Genomic DNA, 14,828 nt, shown 5'->3' with positions numbered 1-14,828 from the left:
TCTTCATTTTTTTATTGTCAAGTCAAGTCACCTTTGTTTATATAGCAATTTTTACAATACAGACTGTTTCAAAGCAACTTTACAGTGATAACAGGAAAATAATGCAACAAAGTTTGTTTCTGCTGTACAGCAGATCTAGAAGAAAATAGTGTCGTAGTCCAGCTTATGGAAGTTCAGTGATGGTTCTTTTTTTTTTTTTGTAAAAAAAGTAATTAATTTAGTTCATATATATATATATATATAGCTGTTCTGGAGAAAACAATGATGTCATTGTCCAGCTCAGTTCAGTTCTCATATAATGGAGTCAAAGCAGGCAGATCAATAATATTGTTGAATATTAAATGCCAGTGGCGAGGAACCAAAACTCTTTTAAGAGTCAAAAACAAACTTTTTTAGAAAAAAAAAAAAACCTTGGGAGAAACCAGGATCAGTCTTTTTCTACCGATAATCTAAATATTATGATACCAGTTATACACCGACCTTTTCTTTATTCTTTGACAGTAAAAAAATGTGTTTTTACTAATACAATCTAAATATCGTACATGTAATATAGAAAACTAAGAGTATGATTTTAATCAAATTTTTTTTTTTGTGTGTGAATGTTGCAAATAAGATTCTTAAATAAATTGCAAATATAAAAAATGTATCTATAAATACATTTACAAATATATCATCTATATTCTATATAACCATACAAATTATATATTCTATGAGTAAATAAATAAATAAATTACACTTACACATAAATTAAGATTAAAAAATAAGGTAAAATAATGTATTATTCTACAGTATATAATTATAAAAACAAATATATTATATCTGTAATCACATTAATAATAATAATAAATTATACTTATACATAAATTCATATAAAATAAAAATAAGGCAAACAATATCTTATTCTGTAATATAATTATAAAAATAACAAATATATTCTATCCGTAAACAAACAAATAAATGAATTCTACTTATACATAAATTAGTACATGAATAATAATAAAGGCAAACATTATATTATTCTATATAATTTTAAAAATAACAAATATATTTTATTCGTAAACACATTCATAAATAAATAATAATAAATATATTTTACTTATACAATTTTATTTTTTATGAACAATAAAAAATAAGGCAAACAATATAGGCTTATTATTCTATATAATTATAAAAACAACGAATATATTCTATTCGTAAACACATTAATAAATAACTAGATTCTATTTATATATAAATTAATATATACACAAAAATATAAAAATAAGGCAATTGTAAATCGCAGATGTTGAAGGGTGGATTGAAGCATCCCACTCGGGCTCCCGTAGAAAAACACCGTGACGCGGATGAGCTCTGAAGAAAATCTGGATAATCTACGTAACGGTCCATCATCATCATCCTCATCCTCCTCCTCCTGAGCAGCGGGTCAGTGTGTGTGTCTGTGTGTGTGTGTTTGCTCCTCTTCCGCGAAACACTGAGCCATGGCCGCACAGAAGATCAACGAGGCGCACGAGCACATCGCCAAAGCCGAGAAATGGTGAGATTTATGAGATTATTCTCATGTAGACACAGAATGAGCGGACAGGACAGGTCAGAGATCTCGGCCTGCTGTCGCGGACAGGGACACTGACTATAGCCTAATTCTGCTGCTAGATAACGGCATGCGTTTGGGTTGAACTAATGTAACGGTGCAATCAGGTCCAGATCGCTCCATGAGATGCTGAAGGATGAATGTTGTTACACCGCGAGACTGATTGCGTAATCAGTGCTGGAGGTTACCTTGACGACAGATGCCTGCATTGGTCCAAATGTTCCTCATTATTATTTATGAGGGGTCCGAAACACTACTGGTGATGTTTACGTGCACATCATGCAGGAGACACGGGGGCAAGTTGTCACATACTCTCTTCATCGCAGTAGATTTCGAGTCAGATTACTATTACACAAATGTGTGAACAAACAGGTTGTTTTCATAAATGTTAAATTATATGCATTATATTATATTATGGCACATCTTTGTAACATCTGTTACACACCTAGTTCAAAAACTAGTTAAATTATGTGCATTAAATTATATAATGGCAAATTTTTGTAATATGTTACACTTAGTTCAAAAACTAGTTTTGAATTATGTGCATTATATTATGGGACATTTTTGTAATATGTGTTACAACCAGTTCAAAAACTAGTGTTAAATTATGTGCATTATATCATATTATGGCATATTTTTTGTAATATCTGTTACACACCTTAGTTCAAAAACTAGTTAAATTATGTGCATTATATTATATTATGGGACATTTTTGTAATATGTGTTACAACCAGTTCAAAAACTAGTGTTAAATTATGTGCATTATATTATATTATGGGACATTTTTGTAATATGTGTTACAACCAGTTCAAAAACTAGTGTTAAATTATGTGCATTATATTATATTATGGGACATTTTTGTAATATGTGTTACAACCAGTTCAAAAACTAGTGTTAAATTATGTGCATTATATTATATTATGGCATATTTTTTTGTAATATCTGTTACACACCTTAGTTCAAAAACTAGTTAAATTATGTGCATTAAATTATATAATGACACATTTTTGTAATATCTGTTACACCTAGTTCAAAAACTAGTTAAATTATGTGCATTATATTATATTATGGGACATTTTTGTAATATGTGTTACAACCAGTTCAAAAACTAGTGTTAAATTATGTGCATTATATTATATTATGGGACATTTTTGTAATATGTGTTACAACCAGTTCAAAAACTAGTGTTAAATTATGTGCATTATATTATATTATGGGACATTTTTGTAATATGTGTTACAACCAGTTCAAAAACTAGTGTTAAATTATGTGCATTATATTATATTATGGGACATTTTTGTAATATGTGTTACAACCAGTTCAAAAACTAGTGTTTAATTATGTGCATTATATTATATTATGGCATATTTTTTTGTAATATCTGTTACACACCTTAGTTCAAAAACTAGTTAAATTATGTGCATTAAATTATATAATGACACATTTTTGTAATATCTGTTACACCTAGTTCAAAAACTAGTTAAATTATGTGCATTATATTATATTATGGGACATTTTTGTAATATGTGTTACAACCAGTTCAAAAACTAGTGTTAAATAATGTGCATTATAATATATTATGGCATATTTTTTTGTAAAAATCCGTTACACCTAGTTCAAAATCTACTGTTCAATTTTGTGCATTTGATTATATTATGGCACGTTTTTTGTAATATGTTACCTTGTGAAAGTACAATTCAGCAAACATAATGAATGATTTAAAATGTACTTTAAAGTAAAATTTTTGGTAGCACTTTAGTTTAGGTTTCAGTTCTCACTATAAACTAGTTGCTTATTAGCATGCATATTACTAAGATATTGGCTGTTTATTAGTACTTATAAAAGCACATATTAATGCCTTATTCAGCATGATCATATTCTACATCCCTTAATCCTTCCCAATACCTAAACTTAACAACGACCTTACTAACTATTAATAAGCAGTAATTAGGAGTTTATTGAGGCAAATGTCATAGTTAATAGTGAGAATTGGACCCTAATATAAAGTTTGACCAAACTTTTAATTTGACATTATTACAAAGTGCGCTTTTTAAAAGTGCACTTGAAAGTGTGCTCGCTTTAAGTACACTATAAGTGGCATTTTATTTAATTATTATTGTGTTATCTGCAAGTACAGTTTTTAAAAAATATACTTTTAAGATTTGAAATCCACTACAAGTGCACATTCAGTGCATTCAAGCACACTTCATTCATGACATGATGGTGTTTTTGCAGCTTAAAGACCAGCATGACCAAGTGGAAACCTGATTATGATGAAGCAGCTTCAGAGATGGCAAAAGCAGGTGCTGTAAACCTTAAATAAATGAACGTCTTGCACTGATATTATTGATCTGACATATAATGGCCATCATGATTATAACTTTTTCCAATGTCTGTTTGTGTTATATTAGCTGTGGCTTTCAAAAATGCGAAGCAGTTTGAACAAGCGAAGGATGCGTACCTGAAAGAGGCTGAGTACCACACAGAGAACAAAACGTATCCTTCTGCACTTCAGCACTATATATATATATATATATATATATATATATATATATATATATATATATATATATATATATGCAGGGACTGTATGTACGCTTCCGTTCAAAAGAGATTTCAGATGAATGCTGTTCTTTTGAGCTTTCTTTTATCAAAGAATCCTGATAAATAAAATGTATCAGGGTTTCCTCAAAAATATGAAGCAACACAACTGTTTTCAACATCGATAATCATCATAAATGTTTCTTGAGCATCAAATCATCATATTAGAATGATTTGTGAAGGATCATGTGACACTGAAGACTGGAGTAATGATGCTGAAAATTAAGCTTTGCATCACAGGAATAAATAATATTTTAAAATATATAACGATAGAAAACAGTTATTTTAAATTGTAATAATATTTCACAATATTACTGTTTTTACTGTATTTTTGATCAAATAAATGCAGCCTTAGTGAGCAGAAGAGACTTTCTAAAACATTAATAAATCTTCCCGACTGCAATGTTTTGAACAGTTGTGTATGTAGTCATTTTTAAGCTTTGGTTTTATTCTCTCATTCGGTACTTATATTTACTTAATGAAAACTCACAGACTCTTCCATGCAGCAAAGTAAGTAAATGTTTATAATTCAAATAACTCTAAATCTATAGTTTAGCTATCTATGCAAAACTACTTTAGTTTACTAATTTCATAGTTAACAACATACTACAATATTAACTATAATTGACAGTATGCATGATTAACTGTCTGTACAATACTCACCTTATTGCCGTCGATGATCGAACACGCTTCTCTTCTTCTCAGAGCGTATGAACAAGCCGGCATGATGTTCAAGGTGAGTCGGCCCGTACAGTGAGTGTTGTGGATGGCCTGTAGGTTTGAGACTAGCCTGAATGACTCTTGCGCTCCTGCAGGAGATGAAGAAGATGCCTGAAGCCATCCAGCTGATAGAGAAGGCCAGCATCATGTACATGGAGAACGGGACCTCCGGCACTGCTGGGATGGCCTTGGACAGGGCTGGGAAGTGAGTATACACACCGATGACTGATCAAAACCAGGGGCGGAAATAAACCTATAATATAATCTTGCAATATTGAAGGCTTGCAGTTTCAGGACCACAGACTGAGGACTGCATTTCTAGGACCCTAGTTTTTGTTGTGACATTGCTGTATAGCCAATTCTGATCCATCAGAGGAGACCTGATTTAAACAGGTGCAAAGACTAGAACCACGGAAATTATTCAATATATTTTTAATTTTATTGTATTTCCACCTTATTTTAGAAGTACAGGCCTGTTCACACCAAGGATGATAACTATAACAATAAAGATGTAGTTCTAAAAATATAAAAGAGTATTAAAAATTTTTTATTATTTTTTTACAGCTGATGAACGATCACAATCACAAATCACAATCCATCCTGTGGATGCTAATAAACTAGTGAAATGTAAAGTCTTGATTTTCTAATGTGTAAACAAAACTAATAAACGGTTCTCTGCTTGTTTTGTGTCTGTAGACTAAAAGAATATGCCGTTTCTTCACACACAAAAACGTTTGTAATTTATTCCGTTAATCAACATTATTACAAGATCAGCTTCTGATGTTGATCAAATCTTAGTGGTAATAGACTATAGTATTCTGATTGTTTGAATTAATTGATTACATTTAAATATCTGACTTAAAACAACAACACAGATATATTTAGTGTATCTATATTTAACTAAGATAATTATAAAAATGTCCCTTGCAAAGTTGAAAACTTCCAGTGGGCAAATGTTGCCTCTTACCAGCTAACAAAAATACCCTAAAAATGCTAACGTTCCCATTAAGTTATGAAAATGTTATTTCTGAAGGTTCTCTGAACGTTCAAAATGGTGTAGTTCATTAAATGTTTCAAAACTTTTTTTTGTTTTGTTTGTGGTTATACGAACATTGAGAGGACATTCAATTTTATAATTTTGCAAACATTATGGGATTGTTACTTTGAAATGTTCTCTAGTAGTAGTAACATTTAAAAATGTTAGATGAACATCCAACGTTTCAGAAAAAAAAATGTTTCATGAACGATAGAGAAATAATGTTTTTGTGCTGAAAACATTATTAAAGACCAGATAACGTTGAACAAACATTCTATTAACGTTACTGGAATAATCTTAGCTCATAACTTTGAGAGAACCTTCCTGTTAGCTGGGAAAGTTCATTACTGACCCGAGAGGTTGTGTACTTTCTTTGCATTCTCTGAAGTGTGTGAGCAACTGTATGCATGTGAGAGTTCTCTCATCATTAACAGTGTTAACTAGCGCGTCCGCTTCTTCAGACTCATTGAGCCCATTGATCTGGAGAAAGCCGTGGACTTGTACCAGAAGGCCGCATCTGTGTTTGAGGTGAGGAAACGCCAACATGATTGATATGTTTAGCACTGTGACATAAACGAATCCTATCAGAAATCTATAATTTGTGTGTATTCACATATAACCTGTGATGTGTTCAGAATGAAGATCGTCTCAGACAGGCCGCAGAGCTTCTGGGTAAATCCTCCAGACTTCTGGTGAGACTGCGCAGGTGCGTCCTAAAGCATATTCTCATTTACAAGTTTTAGTTTTAGGGTCTGCTACAATATATTTACATGCTTTAAAGTTTGTGTTTTTCTCATACTGTACATTTTACATACACAAACAGCTATAGTACACACTAAAGGAAAGGTTAAACGCCCTTTAAAGGGATATTTCACCGCTGGAAAGATGAATGCGTATTTAAATTGGGTCATTTATGTAGTAGAAATGTGAATTATTTTAGAAGTTGGTGCCTTCTAGACTGAGAAAAGCCAGAAAATGTATTCTTGGCTCATGTGGATGAAAGACAACAACTCCCAGAATGCACTTGCTTCGCTGCCCTACGAGGACACTCCCAAGCCACGCCTCCCGGTTACAGAGGGCAGTATCGGAAGAAATGATACAACTAGGCTACTAGTCGACTGGAAACTGAAAAGACGGCGTTTTATCGTGAGATCCCCCTATGGGCGGGTTGAAGACATGCGGGACGAGCTCCTCCTACTGGCTGGAGTCTCTCGCCTCTGCCCAAAAGAGCCTCTGATGAGCTAAATGACGATTTTTGCGTCATCTGAGTTTTTTTTTCCAGACACACAATACAGAAATCTCAATTACCGTGGTAAAATCACTGTGATGCATGGCCTGGAGTGTTGCTTATTACATAATTTCCTCACCTTTCAAACCTGTGTGACTTGTGCCTGTGGAACAGAAAAGGAATTTTTTTGAAAGTGTGCATTTAATGAAAGAATATAGTGAGCTGTGCATCTGTGAAAAGAACAAAAATACAATAAAAGAACCTCAGCCTGGATGAATTAAGTGCTATATTACAAGTCTTCTGAAGTCATGTGAAAACTTTGTGTGAGACATAAGGCCCTATTTTAACGATCTAAGCGCATGGTCTACAGCGCAGGGCGAGTCCGAATCCACTTTTGCTAGTTTAACGACGGGAAAAATGTTCGGCGCTCCCGGCGCATGGTCTAAAAGGGTTGTCCCTATTCTCTTAATGAGTAATGGCTGTGTTTTGGGATTTACGTGCGTTAAACCAATCAGAGTCTCATCTCCCATTCCCTTTAAATGCCAATTGCGCTCGCGCCATGGCGGATTCGCTATTTACATGATGGAATTTGATAGAGGAAAGACCGAATGCGTCTCCAGAGCCTATAGGCGCACATTACTAACACGCTCTTTAAATTACAAAAAAATATATTGCGCCATTGACTTTAGACCAGGGTTTAGTTGGTCAATGGCTCAGTCTATTTCTGTTGCCTCAAAATAGCAACGCGCCAACAATGCGCCAGAACACACCTCGTTTTCAGACCAGCAGCCCATGGGCGCACAAATGGGCGCAAATGCATTTGCTAATTAAACAGCGTGGCGCAGGACGTGAAAATGATAACTGCGTCGGGCTGAAACTAGCAAAAAACACTTGAGTCGCGCTTGGCGCTGCTTTGCACCGGGTGCAAGATAGGGCCCTAGGACTTAAAGGAATAGTTCACTTTAAAATGAAAATTCTGTCATCATATACTCACCCTCATGTTGTTTCAAACCTGTATGATTTTCTTTCTTTTGCTGAACACAAAGGAAGATATTTAGAAGAATGTCAGTAATCAGGCAGTTTTTGGGTCCCATTGACCTCCATAGTAGGAAAAAACTATACTATGTAAGTCAATAGGACCCAAAAACTGTCTGGTTACTGACATTCTTCTAAATATCTTCCTTTGTGTTCAGCAGAAGAAATAAATTCATACAGGTTTGAAACAACATGAGGGTGAGTATATGATGACAGAATTTTCATTTTAAAGTGAACTATTCCTTTAAATGAAAGTTTTTATGTAAGGAATAATTGACGACGGCCCGTTGAATTATCATTAGCACTGATCTATATATAGAACTGGATTGCTCATGATGTCATAAAAGAGAAGCCACCGCACCGCCATATTGGTATTCTGTATGTTCAATTCTAGCTGTTCATGGTACACGAAAGACCCAATGTGTGCCGTGTCCTTTAGTGACAGTTTGTGTTTTATTGTCCTCAGGTTGGACGAGGCCGCCGTGTCCCTCCAAAAAGAGAAGAACATGTACAAGGAAATTGAGAACTACCCCACCTGCTTTAAGGTGCAAATACTGACATCCACCTGAAACTGATCTTGTGTTTAAGTCATAGTTCTTCAGGACGAGGTCATGACACACACCAGTCCATGTTGGCATCGGTCTAATTTGACAAGCTTCTTTCCCATTGAGAAATTCAGCTTTTATCATGAACGTTTGCATTTGTGTCCTAATGTTGCTGTAGTTTGAATAGATGTTTGATAAAGTTGTTCTTATCTGCAGAAAACCATCGCTCAAGTGCTGGTCCATCTTCACCGAGTTGACTTTGTTGCTGCAGACAAGTGTGTCAGAGAAAGTTACAGGTAGAAACGAGTGACACCATCCTGCAAATCCACTGCATTATCTATGATCAGTGTGAAATGTTGTGTTGTTCCCTCGCTTCAGTCTCCCAGGGTTCAGTGTGAGCGAGGACTGCGTGTCTATGGAGACGTTACTGGCGGCGTATGACGAGCAGGACGAGGACGAGGTGTCACGCGTGTGCAACTCACCTTTACTCAAGTACATGGACAATGATGTGAGTCTAAACACCAAACACAAACCAAAACCTCACACTCTGTATTTGTGAAAACCATTGTTAAAATAACAATGGAATATATTCTACTTAATATTACAATTAAAATATAAATGAATAAAAATAATATATTAATATATATAATTCATATTAACTTTTTTAAGTTTAGAAGTCATCTCTTATGCTTTCTGGATTTATTTGATCAAAAATACAGTAAAATCAGTAGTATTGTGAAATATTATTAAAATAGAATTATAGGGAAAAATATAGAATTTATATTGTTTTATATTCATTTTACAATGTAATTTATTCCTCTGATGCAAATCTGAATTTTCAGCAGCCATTACATTTCATTTATTTGAAATGTGAATATTTTGTAACATTATAAATGTCTTTGTAATTTTTATCAATGTAATGCATTTTTTTATCAATTTAATGCATCCTTGCTCAATAAAAGTATTAATTTCTTTAAAAATATATATTTTACTGACCCCAAACATTTGAACAGTTGTTGTCTTTGTAATTTTTATCAATTTAATGCATTTTTTTTAATCAATTTAATGCATCCTTGCTCAATAAAAGTATTAATTTCTTTAAAAAAAAAATATTTTACTGACCCCAAACATTTGAACAGTTGTTGTCTTTGTAATTTTTATCAATTTAATGCATTTTCTTTATCAATCTAATGCATCCTTGCTCAATAAAAGTATTAATTTCTTTAAAAAAAAAATATTTTACTGACCCCAAACATTTGAACAGTTGTTGTCTTTGTAATTTTTATCAATTTAATGCATTTTTTTTTATCAATTTAATGCATCCTTGCTCAATAAAAGTATTAATTTCTTTAAAAAAATTATTTCACTGACCCCAAATATTTGAACAGTTGTTGATGAACCAAAACTTTCTGGGAACCAAAACTTTTAGATGGGATTTACTGTTGTTCCAAAAAAAATTAAAAAATGAAAAAATCAGCCTGGCTGTCATACGAGTCCAGTACTAATAAATCCTCTTTCCTGGGCTGTGTTCATGCAGTATGCCAAGCTGGCCATCTCTCTGAAGGTGCCGGGTGGAGTCAGCGGGAAGAAAAAGAAAGCTCCTGCTGCTCCTCAAGGGGGCAGTGCTGGACCAGCGGAGCAAGACGACGATTACGAGGGAGGTTTGTGTTAACTGAGGGAACAGCCTGACTATCTGTATGTGTGTGTGTGTGTGTGTGTGTGTGAGAGAGAGAGTTAACGAGTATCTTAGTGTTTCCTCCCTTTGTGCAAAGTGGAGTCATTCCTTAGGAATTCTCTTCCTGTGGGAGGGTCCGGTTTTCTGTGCGTTTACATATCAGACACGCAGAAAAGCTTACAAGCACAGGCTGTGAGTGTGGACATCGGTTCAACACATTTAATGCTGAATAGAGTGATGCAGTGATGATGAATTTTTGGAGTTAGCTCGTCAACTAACTCGACATTGGAGCTCGACAAAAACCTAAAAGGATTTTTCATGATAATTTTCATAAATGATAAACTTTTATGAATTTTGAAGCCTAAATACAATCACCAGAAGTAAAAAGCTAAATGAACTACGCCACAGTCACTTCAGCGTCACCATCACTAAGCTTCTGACAAGCTTCGGTTTTTATTTAAAAACATTTGCCCTGAAAGTATGAGTTTGAATAATGTGCAAGAGTGCGATTATAAACACAATGAGGCTGTGAAAGTGACTAATAGTAGATGAGTGTATGCCGGTGATGACGTTTAATGTCCCCGACAACCTCACTAGTCTCAGACACTTGTTAGCAAGTAAAAGCTTTAAGAAGATCACAAGAGGGTATTACTGATGTGTTTTATGTCTTAGAATAAAATGTGAAAATATCTTGTTCACCACAGACCTTATTTCAGGCATCTAAAGGGGTCATGAACGATGAACGGTTTCCTAAGGTGCACTTATGTTACTATGATTTTTACATCACAAATAATAATTTAGAAATATAAGGCCATGATTTCAGTCCTCTGATTTGAACACTGTTTTAATGGGCGTGTCTGTAAGACTTCAGTGTAAACGCCCACTGCTGTGATTGGCTAACATCTTTGCATATGAAATAAGTATTACTTGTGAAAATCTCTCGAAATCTTTTACTACGTTTTTACTATTACAGCTGTCAGGATTAACTAATCGTGAAGTGCTGATTATAGCATTATATTTAGATCAAAAAGGTGGCAGCGATGAGCATTGTAGCCGATGACAGATATACAGTATCTGTTGAGCTCATGAATGCAGTGATCTCATCATTGCAACTCGATTTCTGCAATGCTTTCATCATAACCAAGAGTTCAAACATGATGTAGACAGCATGTGTAGACAGCGTCATTGATTATAACGGGAGTTTTGGCGTGAATCCAGAACTCAGTCACTGATAAACTCGTGTGATTGACAGCTCCAGCGATTATAAAGGGAGCGTTCTTTGATCGCTTTCTGTATATAAGCACAATTTAAATAACAGATTATTTTCATGCTACTAAGAGAAACAATGTGAAGTTGATCATTTAGTCACTGGTTTGATTTACTGATGCATAAGTAAGGGTTAATGCCCAACGAGGTGTCCATTGTCAGGTATTAATGGACGACAGCGAGGCGTGAACCGTCCGACGCGCAGCGGAGGTCCGCCGAAGTCCATTAATACCTGACAATGGACACCTCGAAGGGCATTAACCCGCTTATACCATGGTCACTTGCCAAATAACACATTTTTAAACATTAGTTTATATTTTAATTAGTTTTACAATTGAAATCTAAAGTTTTTACAAACAATAACTTGGTTTCCCTGGTTACGCTTGACGGTTTATTTAGCAACCGGAGATATTTATAGTCCGCTCAGCTCGTAGAACCCTTCAGTTTACTGCCTGTTGCTATGGTTACTCACAGCTGATGTAGCCAGCGCATTTATTAATTTCGAACGGTAAACAGTCAGTTTCACCAGAACTCCTTTACTAGGTGTCCTCTATCACTTTTTAATGGACACCCTGCAGCCAATCAGAATCGAGTATTCACCCAGACCATGGTATAAACAGCAATAAATGATTTTGAGACACAGAATGTCTGACTGTACATGAATCACCACATATCAGAAATGATCACTGATCACAGATCAGGCATTAGAATTAACACGGGTACTCACATGTTGTGGCATTACTGTCGGGTTCATATCTTGCAATAAAGGTCTATTTGCAAAGCCTGCGCCGAAATTGCGACTGATTTACCAAAGAATCCACAGTGAAATGTACCGAACAAACCAATAATGCTCTACTGAGACATTCACATAGTTGAAAATAAATAAGCACTTTCCAAGCATTAGGATCCTTCGGAAGGTAATGATATTTTAGTGTTCTCATCTCACTAACGTGTCAGTGGGCGTGGCCAAATGTGCAATGATGTAGAAGTCGGCGCTGATTTGATTGTAAAGAGGCGGTATTTCGATGCACTATGACGTCATAATGTGACAAAATTCCAAACGAGTTGTTTTCTTACCTTGGATTAATTTATTTCTGTTTTTGGATTAATAAAGAAGTTTTGAGTTCAGAATATTACAGGATGTTTTTATAGTACAATGACCTCTTGCATGTCAAAAATCAAGGAAAATTTGATTTCTCAATTCATGACCGCTTTAACCGGAAAACCTAAAATGCTTGTTTTCGTGTTTTGGCTTACAAAAATACATCATCCTTGTAGCACTCTATTGACTGCAGTATTGTCAAGCAAGTTACAAACCATTGGTCAATCAAACAGATAGTCCCGCCCCAAAACTCACACCATTGGTTGAACCGGTGTTCCACTCAGTTGAACTGATTGAAATATAATTTCGATGCTGCTTAGTGGTGCAGAAATGTAGACAGTCTTAGATAATAAGCACTGGTGTATCTGTGTGATCATATTGTTGTACAATATACATTTAGAAATGTTTTCTTTTAATTTGGTAAGAAAAATGTGTAGTCGTGTGTACAGAAGCTGTTAATTATTTTTATTTGTGAACAGTCTGTGATGTCAAAGTGATATACAATTTGTAAAATATGATGTAATTGTCCACTATGTACAGTAACTTATTTTAAGTGTTGTTGAAATTGTCGCTGTCGAGTGAGGTGTCATGCTGCGTTTTCAAATAAACAACCTGGCAGACATAATGATGCAAAAAATACATAATTAAAATCACCATCTATACGCTAAAGTTTGGCTGTGTACTGCTAAAGGTGTTTTCTTGTGAATCTACAACCCATGCTTTATGGAGAAATTAGGAAAGAGAATAATTCCAAGCCATGGTTATTATTGTTGACCACAACTAAAACCACAAAAACATTTTTATTAATATTCTTTGTCTCTGAACATGTTTTATTTATTGTACACAGCAATAAACAGCTCTCCTGGTGCACAATATCATCATCCTTTATATAAAGGACGTGCAGTAGGACGGTAAACTTTTATATTAAATCCAATGGTATGTTGATTCATTAATTGAGGTGAAAGGTTAAAGGACTTCATGCATTTAAAATGATTGTATTTGTTTAGCTGTAAGTAATACAAGTAAGTAAGTAATATCAAAAGTTTGGGGTCAGTCAGGTTTTTAAATATTCTTGAAAGAAGTCTCATACTCACCAAGGCTGTATTTATTTGATAAAAAAATACAGTAAAAACTGTGAAATATTATTAACATTTAAAATAACTGTTTTGTATTTGAAGTAAGGGATAATGTAGAGCGAGGCGGTTGTTATAGCGAATACAACCCCGACAGGCTGATCGGGACCCCGACGCGAAGCGGAGCTTGAATCAGCCTGAAGGGGTTGTATTCGCTATAAACAACCGCCTCGCTCTACATTATCCCGCTTATTACATGGCTACCTACCAAATAAATCAATAATTTGGCACAAAATATTGATTTTAAAAGGAGTTTATTGATTTAAAAACGATTGTATTGCTTCCGCTAAAGAAAGTAGTCCGTTCCGTCTCTATGGTTAGAATCCTACGTCCATAGCAACGCTCTGTTTTTCATGGCAACGGTGTGTTATACCAGAGAATGTCTAATAAGGGGAGAAGTTTCACTCTCAGTAAACTTCCGGCTTCTGAACTGGTTGCAGTTCCACTCTGATTCCATATGAGGGCGCTCACAGGACGAGTGCAGGATGAATGGAGGTATATGGCGCTATACCCATCAAAATCCAATTTTCTCAGGATATAATTTTTTGTCTAGTAATTTGAATGTTGTATTCGAAAGGAGATGCAAAGAAATTACACATTGCTGGTTGTTAGATTTTTTAGAGTCACTTATTTGCTTTAAAAAATCTTTTAAAGTGTCAATGACGTCACACACATCGTACGACCAGAGATACTGCTTTATGGCAATCCTTCAGTCACTTTGGTGCTTTCGCGCTCTGCACTTTCTTTTCTCTTGAGGCATCGACAACACAGCTGACACAGGTAAACACACAACACAGCTGACACAGGTAAACACACAACACAGCTGACACAGGTAAACACACGTGCTAGAAGAGTTTTTGTTTTGTTTGTTTTTGGTCCTGCTTCGGATGCCACGATGC

General features: G+C 34.8%; 1 protein-coding gene across 2 annotated transcripts; it reads left to right on the top strand.

Moving 5' to 3' along the window:
- The first annotated feature begins 1,341 nt into the window (after positions 1 to 1,341).
- On the top strand, positions 1,342 to 13,465 carry napgb (N-ethylmaleimide-sensitive factor attachment protein, gamma b). Of its 2 annotated transcripts, XR_014607004.1 has the most exons (13): positions 1,342 to 1,534; positions 3,824 to 3,891; positions 4,000 to 4,084; positions 4,682 to 4,699; positions 4,895 to 4,925; positions 5,005 to 5,114; positions 6,407 to 6,473; positions 6,581 to 6,651; positions 8,675 to 8,753; positions 8,970 to 9,049; positions 9,132 to 9,261; positions 10,291 to 11,814; positions 11,948 to 13,465. XR_014607004.1 is itself a non-coding variant. In XM_084118782.1 (12 exons), exons 1-12 carry the CDS (start codon positions 1,479 to 1,481, stop codon positions 10,423 to 10,425), a joined length of 930 nt encoding a protein of 309 aa, XP_083974908.1. In that variant the 5' UTR covers positions 1,342 to 1,478; the 3' UTR covers positions 10,426 to 13,465. The 2 variants fall into 2 exon arrangements, 1 of the variants encoding a protein (XP_083974908.1); XM_084118782.1 differs by having other exon boundaries at positions 10,291 to 13,465.
- Positions 13,466 to 14,828: the final 1,363 nt, after the last annotated feature.

This window comes from Abramis brama (genome assembly GCF_963993115.1).
Source record: "Abramis brama genome assembly, chromosome: 7".
In the NCBI taxonomy this organism is placed as follows: domain Eukaryota; kingdom Metazoa; phylum Chordata; class Actinopteri; order Cypriniformes; family Leuciscidae; genus Abramis; species Abramis brama.
This window is presented reverse-complemented; position numbering and strand designations above follow the sequence as displayed.

Coding starts and splice junctions, on each gene's coding strand:
- napgb (XM_084118782.1), top strand. CDS start 1,479: ATGGCCGCACAGAAGATCAACGAGGCGCACGAGCACATCGCCAAAGCC. Junction 6,474..6,580: donor AGGCCGCATCTGTGTTTGAG/GTGAGGAAACGC, acceptor TGATGTGTTCAG/AATGAAGATCGTCTCAGACA. Junction 9,050..9,131: donor TGTGTCAGAGAAAGTTACAG/GTAGAAACGAGT, acceptor CCCTCGCTTCAG/TCTCCCAGGGTTCAGTGTGA.